General features: G+C 46.4%; 1 protein-coding gene across 8 annotated transcripts in view; it reads left to right on the top strand.

Moving 5' to 3' along the window:
- The window catches only part of DNAI3 (dynein axonemal intermediate chain 3), a 77,420-nt gene extending 72,322 nt beyond the window's left edge, over nucleotides 1–5,098 (top strand). For 6 of the 8 annotated variants that reach the window (XM_051856307.2, XM_008264956.4, XM_008264958.4 and 3 more), the window contains 2 exons: nucleotides 1,399–1,521; nucleotides 4,774–5,098. In XM_051856307.2, coding sequence (XP_051712267.2) covers nucleotides 1,399–1,521; nucleotides 4,774–4,917 — 267 coding nt within the window. In that variant the 3' untranslated portion in view covers nucleotides 4,918–5,098. Of the gene's footprint in view, nucleotides 1–1,398; nucleotides 1,522–4,773 lie in introns of those variants that run through there. The other 2 variants (XM_051856308.2, XM_070078147.1) reach the window with 2 other exon arrangements.
- Nucleotides 5,099–25,740: the final 20,642 nt, after the last annotated feature.

Below are 25,740 nucleotides of genomic sequence, written 5' to 3'. Positions count from 1 at the left end.
CAGGCAGTGTTAACAATGAGGTTATAAAAAGAAGATCAGTGACTATAAGTACCTGTAAATCTAGAGACTGTGGTCTGTTGTAACTCCCAACATCAGCCTAGTTATTGTTGGACAGTAAGCTTTTCTCCCTAGTTGCCTTTCCTAACGTCTCTGCTGCCTTTCCCGCTGCCATTCTTACGTCTCCACACTCAGCCCTCCAGGGGACCAGGAACTCAGCTCTGCCTCCAGTCCCCTTAGCATTTACATTGATATCCTCAGCTGCATTTTCCAGTTTGGGTTGGTGATAATACAACTTCCTTCCACTTTAGAAGTGAAAAAGAGTGTGACCAGCACTGTGGCATAGCAGATAAAGCAGCCTCCTGCAGTGCTGGCATCTCTTGTGGACGCCAGTTCAAAACCTGGCTGCTCCACTTCTGATCCAGCTCTCTGCTCTGGCCTGGGAAAGCAGTAGAAGATGACCCAAGTGCTTGGGGCCCTGCATTCACATGGGAGACCTGGAAGAAGCTCCTGGCTCCTGGCTCCTGGCTCCTGGCTCCTGGCTTTGGATTGGCTCAACTCCAGCAATTGCAGCCATTGCAGCCATTTGAGGAGTGAACCAGTGGATGGAAGACCTTTCTGTCTCTCCCTCTCTGCCCATAACTCTGCCTCTCAAATAAATAAATAAAATATTTAGAAGTGGGAAAGAAGAAAAGGGAAAAGTTTTCCTTGAATATTTCTAAAATACTGAATTTTTTCAGCCCTCTTCTGTTTTCCAAAGACTTATTTATTTGTTTATTTGAAATGCAGAGGGAGAGACGGAGAAGGAGAGCTTTTCCATCCACTGGTTGACTCTCCAAATGCCAACAGCCAGGCTAGGCCAGGCTGACGCAGATAAAAAGAATGCATCCAGGTCTCGCACAAGGGTGGCAGGAACCCAAGAATTTAGGGCATCAGCTGCTGCCTCCCAGGTACATTAGCAGGAAGCTGCGTTGGAAGTGCAAAATACATGGGACTGAGATTAGGCACTACAGCATAGGAAGTGGGTGTCCTGAGCATCCGCCCACCTAAACCACTACTGCAAAACACCTATCCCAGAACTCTCTTTCCAATGCTGCTGCTTTCCTGGAAACCTCCAACTTGCAGGGACATAAATCTCAGGACAGGAACTGCCAAGTTGAGCTAGCATCTCTGGAGGAGTAGACCCATGATGACAATTTCCAAATTACATTCACTTAAAAGATGACAAATAGCCAGAAAGAAGTAAGCCACCTAATGATTTAGTAGAGACAATCAGATAACGATCAGGCAGACTGGATAGGGAATCTACCCAATTACAAGCAGTAGGAATTCTAACAGCCTTGTGAAGAACATGGGGGCTTCCACATGGCTTATCCTCTCCCGGGCCTTTGTGTCTAACAGGTATCAAGTGTTAACTACTACTTTGAAAGAGAAGTCAAGCACCTGGAGTATGTGGAACAGCGCAGAAGTATTCGTGAGCAAGAAAAGAAAGAAATGGAGCTAGAAATGGAGAAGAAGAAAGTCGTAAGTTAGATTGCAGAAATGAAAGCTGCTCTCCCCTGATACCAGTGGGGATGCTGGTTTGGTACAGCCCACAGCTGCTGCGGGAAAGCCGCTCCTGTTCTCATCCCTCTCTGGTTCTCATGGCACTCAAGAGGGCATTGCTGAGATTTCCCAGCTCACCGTGAGTGAGAACTCCCAGTCGCACACCTAGCAACATTCTACACAATTTAAGTTTCTGAAACGGTCTATAATTTCAAAGTATAAATAAGGAGATAAAAAAATTGAATGCTTTCATTACAGAGGAGTTTAATATCTGGTGCATTAAAACAAGCAGTGCACAAAGGTAGAATACTGGAATCAAAACATGGGTGTTTGAATCCTGATGCTACCACTTACTGTCTGCGAGACCTGGGGTGAGGATCTCATCTTTGCTGAGCTTCAGTTCTCTTGTCTTGAAAATGGGAATGCTGGGGCCGGCGCTGTGGTGCAGTGGGTTAACGACGCCCTGGCCTGAAGCACCGGCATCCCATATGGGTGCCAGTTTGAAACCCGGCTGCTCCACTTCCAATCCAGCTCTCTGCTGTGACCTGGGAAAGCAGTAGAAGATGGCCCAGGTCCTTGGGCCCCTGCACACATGTGGGAGACCCAAAAGAAGCTCCTGGCTCCTGGCTTCGGATCGGCTCAGCTCCGGCTGGTGTGGCCAATTGGGGAGTGAGCCAGCAGATAGAGGACCTCTCTCCCTCTCTGCCTCTCCTCTCTCTGTGTAACTCTGACTTTCAAATAAATACATAAATCTTAAAAAAATGGTTATGCTAATAATTGCCCTTGAGGATCACCTCCACTTAAATCACCTGACAAACAGCAGGCTCTCATTGACCAGCAACTTTTATGACCATAATAACACATGGATAGATAGGTGTGAGAGGGAGAGAGAAATTTTACTCTAATACCCTGTACGTGTGAAACTTGAAATAGACAAGCTGCTACAGGAAATTTCCACTCAAACTCTTCCAAAAAGGAACAAAAAACTCTACTAAAGTCCTCCACTGTCCTCTTTCTCAGCCTCGCTCTGTTTCACAGAAATTCTGTGACTCTCAGTCTTCTTTCCCTTGCCCACTGGAATTTGGGGCTTTTAATCATTCTGTGAATTCAGCCCTTCTCTCCTCGAACTCGAGGTCATCCCAGTCTACACTTCTGTTTCTCTTGTTCCTTCCCTCCTCTGGCCTTTTGTCACCAGCAATTTCATCACTGATCCTATCTGTAGTTTCCTTTTAGCCAAATGCATAGCCTCCTACAATGTAATTATACATGCAGGATCCTAGGTCTCCGTTAATCATTTCCAGCACATGGAAATATTTTAATACACCACATTAGCAAGTGGATTAACATTATCACTTACAAGTAGATACTAATTAGTGCAATAAGAACAGAGGGCCTCATTTCAAATACATTGTTTATTGATGACAAAGTATAAAAGAATACCAATTAATTAACTTTTCATTGTGTTCCACCACTGTAAACAAATCGGTCTTGGATTTGTTCTTTTCATGCTTGGAGTTCTATTCTGGAAGATAATCCATCACTCTTCCCTGCCCCAGCGATTATCCACAATGACTGTGCGTGTTCAGATACCACAGCAACAGCTCCTAATTATATACATCAGTGGGAACGAATAGAATGGTGGATACGCCAGAAATAATTTACACATGAAATAATTTCAAACCCTTGAGAGGTAGGTGCTGTGCCACCACAGATGAAGTCACGACCAGGGACACACATATGGGAATGCTGGTTCAGTCCTGGCTGCGTGGCTTCCTCTCCAGCTCTCTGCTAATGTGTGTGGGAAGGCAGCGCAAGATGGCCCAGCTATTTGGGTTCCTGCCACACATGTGGGAGACCCACATGGAGTTCTGGGCTCCTGGCTTCAGACTTGTCCAGCTGCAGCTATTGTGGGGATTTGGGGAATAAACTGGTAGATGGAATGTAGATAAATCAACCCCCCCACACCATGTCACTCTTTCAAATAAAAAATAAAATATGTTTAAAACACTTAAATAGGATAGTCATATCTTAAAATTGTATGATGTTTTCTGATGTACAAATCTTTTCCAGCTCCTTCTTTTAACGTCATTTCCATTTGAGCTCTTTTAAGTAGAGCTACCACGTCTCAGATTTTTTTGGATCTAGATCATGGATGAGTAAATGAATGTAAAAGGGCTCCTCTATTATACTTAAAACATGGGGAAAAAAACCCACCAAGGAAAACCAACTGATGTTAGTCAGAAAGTCTCCATATACGCAACTGCTGACAAAGTAGGAAATACAAGCAGTAGTTAACAAGTTCAGGAGATTGCATTGGAATCAAATGAATCAATATATTTACAGCACTTTGCCAGTAATGAGCACATAAAGTACTAGTAAGTATGCATTTTTAGTATTTTTTAAGATTTATTTATTTGAAAGACAATGTGACAGAGGGAGACAGATCTTCCATCCGTTGGTCTACTCCCCAGATGGCTGAAACACCCAGGAGCCAGGAATTTCATCTGGGCATCCCACATGGGTGCAGGGGCCCAAGGGCTTGGGTCATCTTCCACTGCCTTCCCAGCTATATTTAGCAGGAGCTGGACTGGAAGCAGAGCAGCCAGCACACGAACCGGCACTGCAGTGTGGGATGCAGATGTCGTAAATGGCAGCTTAACGTGATACACCACGGTGCCAGACCCTCTTAATGTTACTACAGGGGACAGGGGACAATCACACACCCACCAGCAAGGCGATCCTCATGAGTGCCCAGCAGGTGCACATCAGCCCACAGAGAGATCCTGCCTTTGCAAACATCAAGTCCAGGTACAGCTCACTTCTTAAAGGGTTTTCCTAGTGACTCCTCTTACAGCACAAGAACTGGGAATTTCTCTAACAGAATTTCAACTGCAGACTCACAGCTAGGAAAAGTAGTAGTTGTCATGTGACCCACAAGCTATGCCATGTAGGACTGAGGAGAAGGGGGCTTGAAATGAATTCTTCAACCTTGGGGTCAAATGCCCCCCCCCCCATCACATACAGGAGACAAGAGCTACAGGGAAGCGGGAGAGGGGGCAGGGGGTCTGGGTGGTGGCAGGAGCTGTTGGAAGCCCCTGTCTTCCCACTCCGCTCCTCGCCCGCACAGCAGATCGTCGCCCTCCCACCCCTCCCCCAGAGCAGCAGCCCCTGCTGATCCGTCGGCGTTAACTACCAGCATTTTATACTGACACCTTGCTCTTCTTCCCCTAGAAAACATACCATAAATCAAAAGAAGTAATAGAAGCGGAACTGAAATCAGACTACGAGAGTTACTTGGAACTGGAAAAGAGCATCCTCATCAGTCTTGGCCTGATCAAAGTCACCGAGAAAGTGTCATACATGGACTTGATGTAGAGACGCTTTCCTGAGGAGGCACTCGGCGGCTCTGCGCGACTCCTTTTTTGTGGCATTATTTTTCATGTAAGGTGAACTAGCAAACTAAACATTTATATATCTTATCTGTATCTATATATAGGCTTTTATTTCACTGCTATTAAACTTCCCAATTATAAGATGTATTTCGATTTTTGTACTGAATATGAAAAAGTTTTCAATTGCAAAATTCCCATTTTCCTATGCTAACACAGAATTCTGGATATACACTGTTCCCCAAGTCCTTACCATGCACAGGCCCAAACCCCAGACAGAGGTCAAAAGCAAACTTTTTCCTAACGATCAGTTTGCTTTTGGTCATCTTCCCAAAAAGTGCTTTGTCTGAGCCACTGCACCAATTGTAAGCATCTTTTTTTTTTTTTTTTTTGACAGAGTTAGACAGTGAGAGAGACAGAGAGAAAGGTCTTCCTTCCGTTGGTTCACCCCCTAAATGGCCACTCCGGCCGGAGCTATGCCAGTCCGAAGCCAGGAGCAAGGTGCTTCTTCCTGGTCTCCCATGCAGGTGCAGGGCCCAAGCACTTGGGCCATCCTCCACTGCCCTCCAGGGCCACAGCAGAGAGCTGGACTGGAAGAGGGGCAACCGGGACTAGAACCCAGCGCCCATATGGGAGGATTAACCAAGTGAGCCACGGCGCTGGCCCCCACTGCACCAATTGTGAAGCCATGTGCTAAACAAAATACTAATTAATCGAATCCATATGTGTGTGTGTGTGTGTGTATAAAAGGACAATACCTGGGGAATATAAGGTTAATTTAACAGTAGAAAATAGGGCCGGCACCGCAGCTCACTAGGCTAATCCTCCGCCTTGCGGCGCCGGCACACTGGGTTCTAGTCCCAGTCGGGGCACCGGATTCTGTCCCGGTTGCCCCTCTTCCAGGCCAGCTCTCTGTTGTGGCCCGGGAGTGCAGTGGAGGATGGCCCAAGTGCTTGGGCCCTGCACCCCATGGGAGACCAGGAGAAGCACCTGGCTCCTGCCTTCGGATCAGTGCGTTGTGCGGGGCACAGCGCGCCGGTCGCGGCGGCCATTGGAGGATGAACCAACGGCAAAGGAAGACCTTTCTCTCTGTCTCTCTCTCTCACTGTCCACTCTGCCTGTCAAAAAAAAAAAAAAAAAAAAGTAGAAAATAAATCAATGATTTATTAAAAGAAACATTATGACACTCAATAGATGCAGAAAAACATCTGATGAATTAAACATTGATAAATTAAACATCCACTTATGACTATGCCAACAATGAGGTCCTGGCAACTGCAGAAAGAACTTCATCCAATGAAGGGCACCTGAAAGAATCCTACACCAAACATCAATGAAAACTTGAAAGCTTTCCTCTGAGCTGAGGAACCATACCCAGTGGCCATGGTCATGTCCTCCATTCAGCGCTGCACCAGGGGTCTAGCCAGTGTAGACACAGAAAGGAAGCCGAGCACATGAGTCTGTCTGAGTTGCACAAAAACTTGGAGCCAGACTGCAAAGGTTCCCTAATCAGGCTAAGGAGCTGGATTCTATTGTGCAGGGGACTAACAGAGAGGCTAAGCAGGAAGATGACCCAATCTGCTGTACATGTAGAAAGATCTGGAATGGATTAGAGTAGGGAGTGTCTCCTGGGAGGAAATGGTAGTAGTTTTTAGTTTTTGTTTTTAAGATTTGTTTATTTATTTGAAAGGCAGAGTTACAAAGAGGCAGAGAGGTAGATCTTCCATCTGCTGGTTCACTCAACGGCTAGAGCTTGGACCAACCACAGCCAGGAGCCAGGAGTTGCTTTCGGGTCCCACATGTGGGTGCAGGGGCCCAAGCACTTGGGCCATCTTCTGCTTTCCCAGGCCATAGCAGAGAGCTTGATCAGAAGTGGAGCAGCCAGGACTCGAACTCACATCCAAATGGGATGGCAGCACTGCAGGTAGTGGCTTTACCCACTATGCCGCAGTGCCACCCCGGAAATGGTAGTAGTTGAAGATAAGAGCTTAATGTGAGACTAGAAATGAAGGTGTGTAAGTTAGGTTGCTGGAAGAGAGAAAGTTTTGCAGTCTGATAGAAACTAGCACTTGACCGCCTGAGTGCCCTGGACAGTGAGCCAGCTCTGAGTCAGTCCCGTTCATCAGGTCAGGTAGAGAGCACCCTCCTCACTGATTGTCGTAAGAGCTAAGTGAGCACCCGGATACTGGGCGGTGGTACCCAGACGCGTTATTATCCCTGTCATCAGAATCTCAAGGCTCATTCTTGCACCTGAACTTTTTTTCTTTTGTACTATTTTCTACACTCGCATCTTAAGTGATTCAGCCAGCCTCATAGTTTTAAATAGTACCTATACCCTGGCCCAGACTTCTCATAAAATCAAGAGATACAGGGCCAGCACTCTGGCATAGTAAGTTAAGCCTCCATCTGCAGTGTTGGCATCCCATATGGCTCCAGTTTGAGCCCTGGCTGCTCTACTTCCAATCCAGCTCCCTACTGATGGCCTGGGGAAGCAATGGAAGATGGTTCGAGTGCTTGGACCCCCTGCACCCGCATGGGAGACACAGAGGAAGCTCCTGGCTTCTGATTGGCCCAGCTCCGGGCCATTGAGGCCATTTGGAGAGTGAACGAGTAGATGGAGGACCTCTCTGTCTCTCCCTCTCTATGTCTGTAACTCTGCCTCTCAAATAAATTAATAAATAGAGCTTTGTTTAAAAAAATCAAAGAGATGCGTGTCTACTTGACTATTTACTTCTCCTCTTGGATACTGAGTGGGCATTTCAAACTCAAACATGGCTCAAACTGAGTGCCTGCCTTGCCCTCCAAAAACTGCTCTCCAGTTGCCCTCCAGCCTAAGGCTTCCAGCTGTTCTGGACAGGGTCCAGCCCCAGGGCATCTGTGCCTGCTGTTCTGCACCTCCTCCAGGGAGCTCCACTATGTGATTTTCATGTTGAGTGCCTACTATGTGCCAGGCTCTACACTTATTAAAGGGCAGTCGGGGAAGACCTGAAGAGAATTAGGGATTTCAGCATTAATCTCCTAGGAGAAGTGTGTTGCAGACCCTGGTGCCCCCTCTTTACCCCAGCAGACACCTGCAGAGGTCTCCTGGGCAGAACTGGGTTGTGGGGCACAGCTCAGTGCAGAAAAATCTGGGACTACAGAGAAGAAGAGTGTCACAACTATGTGACTTAAACCATAACCAGGGCTGGGCACACTGTAGTCTCAGACAAAAGCAAGGTTTGATTAGCACAAAACAGGCTTAATGGATATTGAATAGTGCCTGCCTGTCTTAAGGTCACCAAGCGGGAACTTTAGTATTGTGGCTGGCATATAGCAATGAGTAACTATATTTTATTTTATTTATCTTTTTAAAGAAATTTATTTATTTGAAAGAGTCAGAGAGAGAGAGTGAGAGAGAGATCTTCCATCCTCTGGTCCACTCCTCAAATGGCCACAATGGCCGGGGCTGTGCCCATCCGAAGCCAGGAGCACGGAGTTTCTTCCAGGTCTCCCACGTAGGTGCAGGGGCCCAAGCACTTGGGCCATCTTCTACTGCTTTCCCAGGCCATAGCAGAGAGCTGGATCGGAAGAGGAGCAGCTGGAACTTAAACTGGACCCATATGGGATGCCTGCGCCATAGGCGGAGGTTTAACCTACTTTCAGTGCCAGTCCCACCTTCACATCCTTTTCTCTGGAAGAAACCCTCCCCGTGGCAGACAAAGCCAGACAAGCAGAAAGAATGCCAGCCCAGAATGCGGTGAAGGTTCAAGTTCAGGAGCTAATCACCTGTAACTAAGGATGTAGGGATGTTTGGGCATGAATGAAAATGGAATTAACTGGTGTGCTTCCTTCCAAGCCTCACAGCTCTGACCCTTGCCCCTCCTACCCACTCTTTCCTGGCAGTGTGGGGGTCTATCCAGTCTTCTTCCTTACCCTCGACTGCTTTGGTCTGCCCTCCAGACTTTTGCTCCTGATGGACCTGAGATTATCACCTTTGGCAAGCTGTAGTATCCCCTGTCTTAGTAACCTCATCTATAAAATGGGGCTAATACTTATAGCTACCCTACCCCATAGACAGTGTATATAAATACCTGGCAAGCAGCTGGCACTTAACAAATGTTGTCTCCTTTTCTTGCTTGGTCTCAGGTGTAGGCATACTCCCAGCAGAGAAGTCATCCTGTTTCCTCTTTGTCCCACATAGTAATCCCTGATTGGAACATTTTCGTTAGGATCAATAACAATGGGAATGTGTCTCACTCTCACAGGTGACTTAGGCAGTGACTCTGCATGCCTGGTTTAAGATTAGCCTTTGATCGTTTTAATGAGACCACACATGTTGGCCACAGTACTGAAATTTTGAACAGCAACTTCCTTTTTTTGCAGAACTTAAAGTGCTACCCAGAACATTTGTCATTCTAATATCATTTATTTAGATTGCATGTAATTATCACTCAGCTTTTTTATAAATTGCCTTTCACTCACCAAGAAATGTGTAATTAAGCCAGCATACTTTCAGGTCTCCAGCTAAACACTTTGTGCATTTTAGATGAAAAGCAGTTAACTCAAGCAGCTCCACCAATCCTTCACTGTCAATAATTAACATCTCCCAGCCGCCCAGCAGCCTGAAGCGCTGCAGGGTAGGCGGCCCTCCACCGGTTGCTAGGCTGCCATGGCCAGGGCAGATACTGTATAACTGAGCAAGGTCTCCACAACGGAAATTAAATATCCCAAAGAGGGCAGATTAAGCCCTGTGTAATGAAGTCACTGCTTCCACAGCTGGTGAGCTACAGCGCAATCACAGGTGCATGTAAAACACCTGCACCGGGAGAAGAGTCCTGCACACCTATGAAACCAACCTTGGAAGTTAACAAATGATGGTTTACAAAGAAATGTGTTCTTTCATTCTTTTTTTTTTTTTTTTTTTTTTTTTTTTTTTTTTTTTTTTACAGGCAGAGTGGACAGTGAGAGAGAGACAGAGAGAGAAAGGTCTTCCTTTGCCGTTGGTTCACCCTCCAATGGCCGCCGCTGCAGCCGGCGCACCGCGCTGATCCTGGCAGGAGCCAGGAGCCAGGTGCTTTTCCTGGTCTCCCATGGGGTGCAGGGCCCAAGCACCTGGGCCATCCTCCACTGCACTCCCTGGCCATAGCAGAGAGCTGGCCTGGAAGAGGGGCAACCGGGACAGAATCCGGCGCCCCAACCGGGACTAGAACCCGGTGTGCCGGCGCCGCAAGGCGGAGGATTAGCCTATTGAGCCACGGCGCCGGCTTAGAAATGTGTTCTTTCAAATGCCTCCTTGTGAACAAATGTAACCAAAACATAGACTCAGTGAGTTTGGCAAATAATACAGGTTGCATTTCCTGCAACACTGCCAATGCCCCAAAATCAAAAGGAGAGAAAATAAGATCTCTTAGGTTCACTTACGCATGCGATGCTCTGGTGGTGTATTCCTTCTTTTTCTTACAGAGGAGAAAGAAGGAAGGTGTAAAATATCATGGAAGATTTGCTATTATTTCCCACCCTTTTAGGAGCTATATTTTTTAAAGATTTATTTTATTTATTTGAAAGGCAGAATTACAGAGAGAGAGGCAGAGACAGAGAGATCTTCCATCCTTTGGTTCATTCCTTAAATGGCTGCAATGGCTAGAACTGGGCCCATCTGAAGCCAGGAGACCAGAACCAGGAGCTTCTGGGTCTCCCACGCGGGTGCAGGAAACCAAAGACGTGGGTGTCGCTCCCCCTCTTTGCAGAGGAACGACACTAGACCCTGCGCTGTTCTTTTTTTTTTTTTTTTTTTTTTTTTACAGGCAGAGTGGACAGTGAGAGAGAGAGACAGAGAGAAAGGTCTTCCTTTTGCCGTTGGTTCACCCTCCAATGGCCGCCGCGGCCAGCGTGCTGCGGCCGGCGCACCGCGCTGATCCGATGGCAGGAGCCAGGAGCCAGGTGCTTTTCCTGGTCTCCCATGGGGTGCAGGGCCCAAGCACCTGGGCCATCCTCCACTGCACTCCCTGGCCACAGCAGAGAGCTGGCCTGGAAGAGGGGCAACCGGGACAGAATCCGGCACCCCGACCGGGACTAGAACCCGGTGTGCCGGCGCCGCTAGGCGGAGGATTAGCCTAGTGAGCTGCGGCGCCGGCCCCCCTGCGCTGTTCTTTTGCCTGCTCGGCCCTTCCCGGGTTTGCTGCTGGTCCTTCCCGGGTTGGCTGCCGGCCCTCCACCTCCGTGGAGGGGCGGGCCCCCCTGCCCCTTTCCCCACTTCCGCGGGGGAGCAGCACACCGCCGGCCGGCTCTCTCGGGGGCTGCTCAGGTGTTCCTTCAGATAGATGTTCCCCTTAGATGTTCCTGGTGCATGTTGTCTCTCTCCTCCTTTATAGTCCTCTTCCACCAATCCCAACTCTGCTACCCACACGCCGAGTACGCTGCTCTCCTCCAATCAGGAGCAGGATCAGCTCCTGCAGGTCATCACTCAAGTTGGCGAGAGGCAGCTGTGTAGAAGCTGTTTACTCCCTTCTCAGCGCCATATTGTGGGAGAGCAGATGCATAGAATAAGTCTTAATTCCAGTAACTTAGTCTAGTCCGAGTTGCTCCCCACACTTGGGCCATCTTCCACTGCTTTTCCAGGCACATTAGCATAGAGCTGGATTGTAAGTGGAGCAGCTGGCATCAGTAATCTCCCTAGGCTCTTGTCATGAGTTGCCAAAGCTATGGAAGCCTTTTGAGTTCACCGACTCTGACCTTATTTAGACAAGGTCATAGTCAAAGTGGAAGTTCTCTCCTCCCTTCAGAGAAAGGTACCTCCTTCTTTGATGGCCCATTCTTTCTACTGGGATCTTACTCGCAGAGATCCTTCATTTAGGTTTTGGTTTTGGTTTTGTTTTTTTGTTTTTGCTTTTGTTTTTGATTTTTTGCCAGAGTGTCTTGGCTTTCCATACCTAAAATACTCTCATGGGCTCTTCAGCCAGATCCGAATGCCTTAAGGGCTGATTCTGAGGCCAGAGTGCTATTTAGGACATCTGCCATTCTATGAGTCTGCTGTGTATCCCGCTTCCCATGTTGGATCATTCTCTCCCTTTTTGATTCTATCAGTTAGTATTAGCAGACACTAGTCTTGTTTATGTGATCCCTTTGACTCAGACCTATCAGTATGATCAACTGTGAACTGAAATTGATCACTTGGACTAGTGAGATGGCATTGGTACATGCCATCTTGATGGGATTGAATTGGAATCCCCTGGCACATTTCTAACTCTACCATTTGGGGCAAGTCAGCTTGAGCATGTCCCAAATTGTACAACTCCTCCCTCTCTTATTCCCACTCTTATATTTAACAGTGATCACTTTTCAGTTAAATTTAAACACCTAAGAATAATTGTGTGTTAATTACAGAGTTCCCCTGCCTGCGGTGCCGGCATCCCATATGGGTGCCAGTTCTAGTCCTGGTTGCTCCTCTTCCAGTCCAGCTCTCTGCTGTGGCCCGGGAAGGCAGTGGACGATGGCCCAGGTGCTGGGGCCCTGCACCCGCATGGGAGACCAGGAAGAAGCACTTGGCTCCTGGCTTCGGATCGGCGCAGCGTTGGCCATGGTGGCCATTTGGGGGGTGAACCAATGGAAGGAAGACCTTTCTCTCTGTCTCTCTCTCTCACTGTCTATAACTCTACATGTCAAATAAACAAAAAAGAAAAGAAAATGCTATTGTGTTTCCATGGCTACAAAGCTCTCAGGAATGCCAACATGCTCTAAAATGAACGAGTATCTTAGAACAACCATATCTACACACACTTGAAAAGTGATTCATAAATAATCTTCCTATCTTCCTATGGATAATGAAAAAGTGCTCAATACAAAGGGAACATTAAACTATCCAGATCACAGTCAGGGCTTTGGAGTCAAAATTCTGTAGCATCAGCCACTTGCAAGCTTTAGTAATTCAACCACAAGTTCCGCTATAGCAGAAGGAATTCTCCAAAGTGGCAGGGCGCTAACTCTCATCCCACACGCTTTTGTCACCCCACTCCCCATCCAGAGCTAGACTCTACCAGTATTTTCCCTCCACTGAAAATTGGGTAGACCTTGGTGGTTGCCTCAAAGGACAAAAATGCTGTGGAAATGACAGCATCCCTTCTGAGGCCACATCACAAAGGAGGAGGCAACTTTCACTTGGCTCTCTCACTAGGTCTTGCCCTGGAAACCCAGCCATTCCCGCCACCCCCGGGCTACAAGGAGAGGGACATGGAGGTGTTTTGGTCCACAGATGCAGCAGCTAAGGTTTCAGCCAACGACTAGCAGCCACCACCACACTTGTAAGTGTATGGGTCTCCAGTTGATCCCAGCCTCAGCCTTCAAAGCGCCCTAGCTGAAGCCAAGTGGAGCAGAGATATCTACCCCTGCTAGACCTGTACAAACTCTGGTTTGTGACTAAAATCAATACTATCATTATTTTAAGCCACTAAATGTTGGAATAGTTTATTATACAACATTAGATAATGGTAAAATCATTTTTGTGACAATTAAATGAGATATAAAATTCTCAGCACAGCATCTGAAAGCAATAGCACCTCCGTAGATGCTGGTTACCCATCAATGTCAAAAACTGGGAATTACCTCCCTCCAAAACACTATACAAATATGTTTATCTGTTTCTATCTCTGCTTTGCTCCAGGAAGGATTATACAGAAGTCTAGTGTAGAGGAAGTCCCTGCCTTTAACACATGCAGTCAAGTAGAGCCAATACACTATGTGTTCAAGTAACCACAGGAGGACACAGAAGCAAGGAAGTGCTACCTGTCTTAAACACTGATAAAGGAGAACATTCAACTATAAACATGGAAACCTCTGGGGAGTGGGATTGCTCTATATATGTTTCCATTTTGTTAGAATTACTGTAGAAACATGAATTTCTTGACTTTTTATCATTTTTCTTTGTATTGGAATGTTATATACTTGCAAACAGTAAAAACACAAAATGACCTCCACTTACAACTGCTACAAAGAACACACTTTGGGGGCTGGCGCTATAGCACAGCAGTTAAAGCCCTGGTCTGCAGTGCCAGCATCCCATGTGGGTGCTGGTTTTAGTACCAGCTGCTGCACTTCTGATCCAGCTCTCTGCTATGGCCTGGGAAAGCAGTTCAAGATGGCTCAAGTCCTTGGGTCCCTGACCCAAATTGGGAGACTCAGCAGAGGCTCCTGGCCCCTGGCTTTGGATCAGCCCAGCTCCAGCCACTGCAGCCATTTGGGGAGTGAACTAGGTCATGGAAGACTTTTCTGTCTCTCTGCCTTTGCCTCTGCCTCTCTCTAACTCTGCCTTTCAAATAAATAAATAAGTCTTTAAAAAAATACTTCAGTATATAAATCTAAAACATACACAGTTCTCAGTGCTGAAAGTTATCAAGACCTGATGAAATCAAAGATGAAAATAAAGAACAATTAAGTCATAAATTTTGTTAATTTTATACCAGTGTTAATGGATTGAGAAGACACAGCACAGCATAAAGATGACAATCCCCCCAGTGATAGATTTAATGTAATTCCTATCAATAACTCCCCATTCCTGTTTCTCCTGAACCACTAGCAACCACCACTTTCCTATGAAGTTGATAATCCTAAATTCCTCAAATGAGAGAAATCACATGATACTCTTTTGTGACTGAATTATTTCACTTAGTACAATATCTTCAAGGTTAATCCACATTGCATACAGCATGTGTTAGAATTCCCTTCCTTCTTAAATTATTTATTTATTAGAGAGGCATAGAGACACAGAGAGAGAGCTCCTATCTGTTGGCTCATTCTCCAAATGCCCCCAAAGGGGCCATTAGCTGGAGACTCAACCCAGATCCTCCTTCTGTGTGGCAGGGAACCGACTAGTTGAGCAGAGTGTGCATCAGCAGAAAGATGGGATCAGGAGCAGAGCCAAGACTCAAACTCAGCTACTCCAACATGGGATGCAGGTGTCTCACCAGCATCTTAACCACAAGACCTCCATCCTTTTCAAAGTAGAGTAATATCCCATAATGCAATGTAACATATATAGACCATTCTACTTATTCTTCATCCATCATCTGTTGATGGACACTTGTGCTGCCTCTATCTTGTGACTATTGTGAGTGCTGCTGCCATGAAAAGGAATATAGTGTCTTATATACCTTAACTCAAAATGGACCATGGATTTACATGTAAAATGTAAAACTCCAAAACTTATAGAAAAAAATATAAGAAAAAAATCTTCAGGATGTAGGACTAGGTGAAAAGTTCTTAACTTGATACCAAAAGTGCAGTACATAAAATTAGGTATCAAGTGGACTTTTGCTCTGTGAAAGATCCTGTTAAGTTCTGCTCAGTCCCTCTACCCCCAGCTCCACCTCATCCACCCAACTCACCCAACTCTGCCTGTGCATCCTCCCACTGATTGTTCTCCTGTCTCCCCCTTCTGACCAGTGACTCCTAATCTTGGCTTGTGCATTTTCCCTCTTACAGTCACCCCAGACCATTCTCATTAGCAGCCAAAAGCAAGAAACTCTGCTTGTAATGTGGGTTTTTTTGGGGTAGCTGATGGCATAAATAAAGCAAGATTTATTTTATGTTAAGATTTATGTTAAGATGAAAAGCCTAGCTAGTAGACAAATATTTGCAAGTCACATATCTGACAAGCGCAAAGACGGAATACACAACTTTCATGAGATGCTGGCTCTCTCTGGGTGCTATGTATGTTGACTTGCCCAACCTGCACATTTCCCATGTGGGGCCTATCTATTAGAATTATTTCCATTGTGTTCATGGAAAATAACGCACAGGTGTAATCACTTACCTAAAGCCACACAGCAGAGCTGAAAGTTGAAACCAATCAATCTTGCCCCAAAGCTCTTATTCCCTATGCACAAGGTTGTCCACACCAGCACTAAAGGAGGAGAGAGACAACATGCACCAGGAACATCTGAAGGAACACCTGAGGAACATCTGAGCAGCCCCTGAGAGAGCCGGCCGGCGGTGTGCCGCTCCTCCGCGGAAGCGGGGAAAGAGGCGGAAGGGTGCCGCCCCTCCACGGAGGTGGAGGGGCCGGCAGCCAACCCGGGAAGGACCAGCAGCAAACCCGGGAAGGGCCGAGCAGACAAAAGAACAGTGCAGGGTCTAGTGTCGTTCCTCCGCAAAGAGGGGGAGCAACATAATGGTGCCGAAACCCGGGAAGGACCAGCAGCAAACCCAGGAAGGGCTGAGCCGACAAAAGAACAGCGCAGGGTCTAGTGTCGTTCCTCCGCGAATGGGGGAGCGACATAATGGTGCCGTGACTTGGATATGAAACCTAGGAGGGAAAAAGCGGGAAAATACTGGAGAGAGAACCTAGGAAAGAGCCTAGGGAAAAGCCGGACGGAAAAAGTGCCAGAAGAAGCTAGGATTGAAAGCGAAAGTGAAAGCTAGAAAAAACAAACTCAGATATGGACTGCGGGGAGAAGCTAGGAGAAATCTAAGGTTGAAAGCAAAAGTGAAAGCTAGAAAAAATGTAGACTTGGATACGGACTGTGGGGAGAAGCCAGGATAAATGAGAGAGAAATATTGTTGGAAGAAAATTAGGAAAAGTACCGGGTAGAGAAAAATATAAGCTAGGAAAATGAAGCCACGGGGGCAGGCCGAAGCGGAGACATAAGCTAGGTTGGGATTCGTCAAGTCAGCCCAGGGAGCAAAAGACGGGAAGCCAAACCGGAAGCGGAGACGTAAGCTAGGTTGGGATCCGTCAGATTAGCCCGGGGAGCAAAAGACGGGAAGCCAAACCGAAAAGCGGAGACGTAAGCTAGGTTGGAATTCGTCAGGTTAGCCCGGGGAACTTAGACTGAAAACTAAACCGGTAGCGGAAACATGAGCTAGGCCGTGATTTGCAGAAGCCGCTGCGTGCAGAGAGAGCGTGTGGGGCATGAGCAGAGAAAGCGCACGGGACGCGAGTAGATAGGGAGCGCGGGGCTAGTGCGGAGGCCGTGGTGTGGGTGCGAAAAGGCGCGGAGACCGCGGAGCGCGCGCGAAGCCGGGAAGCCGGGCAGATGAGAGAAGCGCGGGCTGAAGCTGCACAGAGCCGGGAAGCCGCCACGGGGCGAGGCGCCGAGAAGCCGCGGGGATAAGAGAAACAGAAGTATAGAAGTAAAATGAGAGAAATAGGAATGCCCAGAGATAGAGAAATAGAGAAAAATAAGGCCTCCCCACAACACGGCAATGAGAAGGCTCGGATTCGGTCTGCCTGATTAGTAAGGTGGTAAGCACCTGTGGGCAGGCAGAGCAGAGCGTGCGCTACAGGACACCAAACACAGGCATGCATCAGCGCCTAAAAACCTCCTCACAACATGGCGAAGAGAGGATCCGGATTCGGTTTGCCTGATTGGTAGGGCTTGTAAGCACCTGTGGGCAACTCCAGCAAGCAGAGCAGAGTGTGCGCCGCAGGGCACAGAAGACAGGTGCGTATCAACGCCAAAAAATAAAAATAAAGGGGGAACTGTGGGGAGCAACTGAGACTAGACTAAGTTACTGGAATTAAGACTTATTCTATGCATCTGCTCTCCCACAATATGGCGCTGAGAGAGAGACCAAACAACTTCTATGCAGATGCCTCTCGCCAATTTTACTGATAAGCTGCAGGAGCTGATCCTGCTCCTGATTGGAGGAGAGCAGTGTGCTCAGCGTTTGGGTAGCAGAGTTGGGATTGGTGGAAGAGGACTATAAAGGAGGAGAGAGACAACATGCACCAGGAACATCTGAAGGAACACCTGAGGAACATCTGAGCAGCCCCTGAGAGAGCCAGCCGGCGGTGTGCCGCTCCTCCGCGGAAGCGGGGAAAGCGGCGGGGGGGTGCCGCCCCTCCACAGAGGTGGAGGGCCAGCAGCCAACCCGGGAAGGACCAGCAGCAAACCCGGGAAGGGCCGAGCAGACAAAAGAACAGCGCAGGGTCTAGTGTCGTTCCTCCGCAAAGAGGGGGAGCGACACAGCACTATCTATGATGCTGGACAATTGGAAACCACCTACGTGTCCACCAGTGAGGACTGAGTGTGTAAATCCTTGAAGAGCTATGAAAGGTACCTCTGTATACACTAACCAGGAAAATACTCAGGATATTGTGTTAAATTTTTAAAAATGTAAATTATAAAACAGTACATAAATAACTCCATTTTTGCATGTCATACATAAAACTACATAGTTACTTTATGGCCTGTGAGAAGTCTAAAAAGATATTCAACAACATGTAACCTAACCATTTTTTTTTATATGTCCAGAGTTCAGATGGTTTTTACTTTTGTCTTTCTATTTTATTACATTGCTTGAACTTTGAAAAGCAATGTTTATAAAAAGAAACAAAACCAGGTTTTTAAAAAATAAGTCTATGAGAGAGAGCTACATAAATGTCATCATGCAAGTAAATGATAAAGGCTATATTAGAGCCATATTTCTGCTGGCTATGAATATTTTGTTTGGTGACATCAAGACTACTGCTCAAGTATCTCTCCCTTAGAAAGGATGGTAAATGTATACGCGTTTGCAAAACAGTATTCTAAGTTTGGAAGTACTTAAGTTGCTTTATGTATGCCTCAGCTACCCCAAAAAAACCCACATTACAAGCAGAGATTCTTGCTTTTGGCTGCCAATGAGAATGGTCTGGGGTGACTGTAAGAGGGAAGATGCACAAGCCAAGATTAGGAGTCACTGGTCAGAAGGGGGAGACAGGAGAACAATCAGTGGGAGGATGCACAGGCAGCCCAGCCGAGCTGGGTGAGTTGCGTGGATGAGGTGGAGCTGGGGGTAGAGGGACTGAGCAGAACTTAACCCTTGCGCCACTGACACCTGAGGCTGAGTAAGTCTCCATGGTGGGGGTTGGGTTCTACATTGTAGGGTACTTAGCAGCCTCCCTGACCTCTACCCCAACCCGCTAGATGCTGGTAGTGCTTCTCAATTATGATAACAAAAATGTCTTTAGACGTGGCCAAATGTCCCTGCCTAGGGGAAATTCACACCCTTCTCCCCAAAAACCACTGCACTAGAAGGAAAGAGGACCCTGGAGAGGAACTACTCTGCAAGGATGTAGGCCCAGGGCCAAGCAGGGTCCTGGAGTTTGGTGCAGCTAAAGAGGGGTGGAAAAGGCATAAATACTTGAGCTTAGGAGATAAGCCAGCCCCTACTTACACCATGAAAGGCCATCACAAACTGTCACAGAACTTTGTTCCAATGTCTGCAAAACATATATTGAGAGAAAAACAATAAACAAGAACAAGAAGCAATACATTGAAAACATAGCACAGAATAACTACAGAGTATTATCAATAAGTATTATCAATTACCGCAACTCAGGAGCTTACAACAATAGGAATTCCTTGTCTTACAGTTCTAGAGACCTAAGGTTCACAGGGCTAAACCCTAGGTGTGAGCAGGGCTGCTTCCTTCCGCAAGCTCCAGAGGAGAACCTGTTCCTGCAGCTTGCAGCTCCCAGCGGCCGCCAGTATTCCCTGGCACAGAGCGGCACCTCTTCAACCTCTGCTTCCATCTATGCATCTCCTCTTCCTCTCTCACAGTCAAGTCTCTCTCTGCCTCTCTTTTATAACACACTGAGGGCCCGTCTGGATAACCCAAGAAAAGTCTCCCCATCTCCAAATCCTTACATGTATCTGTTTAATCCTTCTTGTCACAGGAAGTAATTCACAGGCTCCAGAAAGTAGGGCACAGACACCTTTGGGGCCATTATTCAGCCTGCTGCAAATTCATAAACAGATGTCAAAGTTGGAAGGAAATTTCAACAAAGATTTTACTTATTAGTTTACTCCTTTTGCTGTGGGAACTTTTTACTGTGGGAACAAAGAATAGAGCATAAAGAAAGGGAAACATAAAAAGTCTGCCTACAGAGAAAAAAGTATGGCTTTTTAGGAAAAAGGAAAAGAAAAAAAATCTGTCAGTTTGTGGATTGAAGAGCAAACTTGAAACATGTCCCTTAGACACTCTCAGGAAAGCAAGAGCAGTTTTCCCAGGAGCAGAAACCTACTTCTATTGTTCTCTCTGCCTTCTCATCACTCGTAATGGTCAGGCTCATGGACTGAAGTGCACTGGTCTTCAGACCACGCATGGAAGCAGGGTGGGCAGTGCCAGCAAAGAGGCTGGGAGACACAGTCTTGACTTCCAGTACAAAAGAGAGGAACTATTAGCCAAACAAAGCTGCAATGTGTGGAAGGGATCTACAATGCCCATGGATAGGATAAATAGCAAAACCCAAAAACAGGATTACTCTTTAGCTGTGACAAGGAATGACAAAGAGGTGTTCATTCCATTCCAACCAGGAAGGAAGTCTGCAAATTATCAAGCGAAAAATCAGGTTGTGCAAGATACGTAATGCAGCCCTAGTTATGTAAACAGTGTATGTGTATTTGTACCAATATGCAGACATTCACAGATAGCAATAGTCTCCCTCCCTCCATATATATATATATATATATATATATATAAAGGCTTCCTAAAGGGAAATGTGGAGGAGGAGGAGGAAGAAAGAAAGAAAGAAAGAAAGAAAGAAAGAAAGAAAGAAAGAAAAGAAAAGAAAAGAAAAGAAAAGAAAAGAAAAGAAAAGAAAAGAAAAGAAAAGAAAAGAAAAGAAGAGAGAGAGAGATAGGGAGGGAAGGAGGGAGGGAGGGAGGGAGGGAGGGAGGAAGGAAGGAAGGAAGGAAGGGACTTCTACTGCCTCTGGCTTTGAGACGATGGCTGCATAGCTAATCTTTAATCTGTGCACCTTACTCCAGATTATTCTGAAGCAAGGGTCGCGCTTTAAACAGGTATGTTTTGCTTGAATATTGTAATGATAGACCTTTATGATATGACAGTGGTGGTGTTTACTGTTGAAAACTGTTGACACATGCCACATCACTAACAATAACAATAACTACCTTTCCATGAACTCTTTCTAGGATCAGGCACCATTCTAAATGCTTTAAATACATTAACCCGTTTATTCCTCTCAACAATTCTATGAGGTAGTGGACACCATGGTATCCCCATTTCACAGGTAAGAAAACTGAGGCACAGAAAAATTAAGTTATGCATTTAAAATGACAATGCCACTAAGAGACAGAGTAGGGCTGCCTAGCTCTGGCATCCATGCTCTCACCTACAATATTATGCTCCCACATAAATCTCATATGCATAATACCCACATATACACACTCAAAATTCTGATACTGAGGTATGAGTTACACATGTTGTATAGACTTAAAGTATACAAGTATGTAAGTCTTGACTTATGTGTATAAACATGAAGTTATCACCAAAATCAAGAAATAAAATACTGGGGCCAGCACTGTGGCATGGTGGGTAAGTCCACTGCCTGCAGTGCCAGCATCCCATGTGGGCACCGGTTTGAGTCCTGGCTGCTCCACTTCTGATCCAGCTCTCTGCTATGGACTGGGAAAGCAATACAGGATGGTCCAAGTCCTTGGGCCCCTCCACCTGCACGGGAGACCCAGAGGAAGCTCCTGGCTCCTGGCTTCGGATCAGTGCAGCTCCTACCGTTATGGCCAACTGGGGAGTGAACCAGCAGATGGAAGACCTCTCTCTCTCTGTCCATCCTTCTCTCTCTGTGTAACTCTGACTTTCAAATAAATAAACAGATCTTTAAAAAAAAAAAAAAAAAGAAAGAAAATACACCATCCCAAAAAGTTTCCTTACACACACACACACACACACACACCATTTTAAAATTGATTTACTTATTGAAAGGCAGAGTGGCAAGAGAGGAAAAGATACACAGAGACAAAGAGACAGATCTTCCAACCACTGGCTCACTTCCCAAATGCCCCCAACAGCCAGGACTCTGCTAGGCCAAAGCCAGGAGCCAAAAACTCCATCTGGGCCTCCCACATGGATGGCAGGAACCCAGGGACTTGGGCCATCTTCTGAAGCTGGATTGGAAGTGGAGTGGCCAGGACTTGAATCAGGCCCTCTCATATGTGATGTGGGAGTCCCAGGCAGCAGCTTAACCTGCTGCACCACACCTACCCATCCCACCCCCTTTAGTGCCTGTAGTTCTCCCTGTGCTGCCTCTCCTGGCCCCATTCCCCCAGGCAGTCCTTGGTCTGGGTTCTGCCACTGTAGACTGATTTGCATTTTCTAGAATTTTATATCACTGAGTCATAAAGCATTTACTCATTTCTGTCTGACCTGTTTCACTTTTGAGATTCCTCCATGTTATTGTATGTATCAGTAGTCCATTGCTTTTTATTGCCAGGTAGGACATCACCGTATAGATACAACTCAATTTGTTTGATGGACATTTAGTTTGCTTCCAGTTTAGAACTATGGCAAAAAAAGTTCTTCATGGTTATTTCTATATCTTTTTTAAAAAGATGTATTTATTTGCAAGGCAGAGTTTTGGAGAGAGGGGAGTGGTGGGAGAGACAGAGAAAGATCTTCCATTTGCTGTTTCAATCCCCAAATGGCCACAATGGCTGGAGCAGGGTCAGGCCAAAGTCAGGAGCCTGGAACTCCATCAGGGTCTCCCAGGTGGGCAGCAGAGGCCCAAACACTGGGGCCATCTTCTGCTTTCCCAGGTACATTAGCAGGGAGCTGGATTGGAATTGGAGCAGCCGACAGATACTTAATTCATTGTTCATAACAGATGCTGGTATCACAGGTGGTGCCTTAAGCTGCTGTACCACAATGCCAGCCCCCTTGTAAATTTTAATGGACATTTGCTTGCTTGCTTACTTGCTTGCTTGCTTTTTTGGAATAAATGCCCACCAGTAGAATGTCTGGATCATATTGTGTGTATATCTTTAACTTTTTAAGACATTGCCCAGATGTCACCAGCAGCAGTATGTTCTTTCACATAGTTGCCAACAGGATCAGTCTTTTTTTTTTTTTAAAAAAAGATTTATTTATTTATTTGAAAGTCAGAGTTACACAGAGAGTTGAAAGGCAGAGAGAAAGAGAGAGAGAGAGAAAGAGGTCTTCCATCCACTGGTTCATCCCTTAGATGGCCACAATGGCTGAAGCTGCGCCAATCTGAAGCCAGGAGCCAGGAGCTTCTTCTGGGTCTCCCATGCAGGTACAGGGGCCCAAGGACTTGGGCCATCCTCTACTGCTTTCCCAGGCCATAGCAGAGAGCTGGATTGGAAGTGGAGCAGCTGGGTCTCGAACCAGCGGCCATATGGGATGCCGGCGCTCCAGGCCAGTGCATTAACTTGCTGTGCCACAGTGCCAGCCCCAGGATCAGTCTTAAAATTTATCCATTCTTGGGGCCGGCACTGTAACATAGTAAGCTAAGCCTCTGCCTGCAGTGCCAGCATTCCATACAGGTGCCAGTTCACATCCCTGTTGCTCTTCAGATCCAACTTTCTACTATGGCCTAGAAAAGCAGTGGAAGATGGCCCAAGTGCTTGGGTCCCTGTCACCCACATGGGAGAACAGGATAAAGCTCCTGGCTCCTGGCTTTGGCCTGGGCCAGCCCTGGTCATCGTGGCCATCTGGGGAGTGAACCAGTGGATGAAAGATCTCTCCCTGCCTGTAACTCGTCCTCTCATATAAATAAATACAATCTTTTAAAAAGAAACACACACCAAAATCTTGCCATTCTAATTGATATATATAGTGGTATCTCTGTGATTTTAATTTGCATTTCTCTAATGATTAATGATGTTGTGTTTATTTTTCATCTATATATCTTCTTTCATAAAGTGTTTGTTCACATATTTGGCTCACTTGAAAGAGGAGTGTTACTTGCATTTTATAATTGAGATGTAATAGTTCCTTATATATTCTGAATATATAATCCCCTTTCAGCTTTATGCAAATATAGATTCTCAATTTATAGTTAATATTCTCATCCTCCTAACAATGTCTTTTTTTTTTTTTTTTTTGGACAGGCAGAGTTAGACAGTAAGAGAGAGACAGAGACAGAGAGAAAGGTCTTCCTTTTCGTTGGTTCACCCCCCAAATGGCTGCTACGGCTGGCGCACTGCGCCGATCCAAAACCAGGAGCCAGGTGCTTCCTCCTGGTCTCCCATGCGGGTGCAGGGCCCAAGCACTTGGGCCACCCTCCACTGCACTCCCGGGCCACAGCAGAGAGCTGGACTGGAAGAAAAGCAACCGGGACAGAATCCGGCACCCCAACTGGAACTAGGACCTGGGGTACCAGTGCCGCAAGCAGAGGATTAGCCTAGTGAGCCGCGGCGCCGGCCAACAATGTCTTTCAAAGGGCAGAAGTTTTAAATTTTGATGATATTCAGTTTATCAATGTATTTGTGTTTATTTGGGAGGCAGAGAGACAGAGACCAGAGTCCTCATTGCTGATTCACTTCCCAAATGTCAATGGCCACCAGCTAGCACTGAAGTCAGGAGCTGGGAACTCAACCCGGGCCTCCCATGTGAGCAGCAGAAACTGTTACTTGAGCCATTATCACTGCCTCCTAGGGTCTGCACTAATGGCAGCAGCCAGAGCCAGGTATTGAACCAGGAACTCTGAGAGGGGTTGCCAGAATCTTAATCACTGGGCTGAAAGCCCACACCATCAATTTGTTTTTGGGTTTTGTGTGTGTGTTGGTTTTTGTTTTTAAAGATTTATTTATTTATTTATTATTTGAAAGGCAGTGTTACAGAGAGGCAGAGGTAGAGAGAGGTCTTCCATCTGCTGGCTCATTCCCCAAATGGCCCCCATGGTCAAAGTTGGGCTGATCCGAAGCTGGGAGCCAGAAGCTTCTTCTGGGTCTCCCATGCGGGTTCAGGGGCCCAAGGACTTGGACCATCTTCTATTGCTTTCTCAAGCTATAGTAGAAAGCTGGATCGGAAGTGCAGCATCCAGGAATTGAACCAGTGCCCATATGGGATGCCAGCACTGCAGATGGTGGCTTTACCCACTACACCACGGCACCAGCCCCATCAATTTGTTTTTAATGTATCATGTCTTTGGTAACCTGAGAAATCTTTGCATGACCTAAGGTTCTTCTAGAGGTTTTTTACTCTAAGGATTTACATGAAACATATGATTCATTTTGAGCTCATTTGTACATGTGATATGAGGTATGGATGAAAGGGTTTTTATCCAGTTGTTGCTATTCCATTTGTGGAAAAGGCTGTCACTTATCCACTGGATTGCCTTCTTCATACAGCAGTTGTACACATATATGTGACTCTATTTCTGAACTCTGTGTTACATTCTGCTGATCTGTCTATCTTGATGCTGATATCACTGTCTTAGTTATTGTCCCTTTAAAAGTCACACTAAAATCAGGTAGCACTGGTCCTCCAAAGTTGATTTTATTTGTTAAGGCCCTTTATATGCATACTTAATTTACACATGAAATTCAGACTTTCATAAAATCCTCACTAGGTGGCTTGTTTGAAGGCCATCAGCCCTGGGGCCAGCACCGTGGCACAGCAGGGTTTAAGGGGCCAATTTTAAAGACGGCATCCAGTATCGGAGCACCAGTTCTTGTCCTGGCTGCTCCACTTCCCACCTAACTCCTTACTAATGCACCTGGGAAAGCAGTGCAAGATGCCCCCGCCACCTATGTGAGAAAGCCTAATTGAGTTCCAGGCTCCTGGTTTCGGCCTAGCCCAGCCCCAGCTGTTGTGGCCATTTGGGGAGTGAACCAGTGGGTGCAAGATTCTCTCTCTCTCTCTCTCTCTCTCTCTCTCTCTCTCTCTTTCCCTGCCCCCAATACATTGTCTTTCAAATAAGCTTAAAAATACATCTTTTTCTGTGACTTGAGTCCTGTGTAAATGCATTAAGAACTGTCAATCAATGGCTGCGGACAGACACATGTGAGAAGCTGAAATGGCCAGTGGTCTTCCAGAACTAAGTGTGACATGGGAATGCAGTAGCAGCACTCAA

The sequence above is a fragment of the Oryctolagus cuniculus genome, chromosome 7 (genome assembly GCF_964237555.1).
Source record: "Oryctolagus cuniculus chromosome 7, mOryCun1.1, whole genome shotgun sequence".
NCBI lineage: Eukaryota > Metazoa > Chordata > Mammalia > Lagomorpha > Leporidae > Oryctolagus > Oryctolagus cuniculus.
The sequence above is the reverse complement of the archived record's forward strand: the minus strand, read 5'-3'. Positions and strand labels throughout refer to the sequence as shown.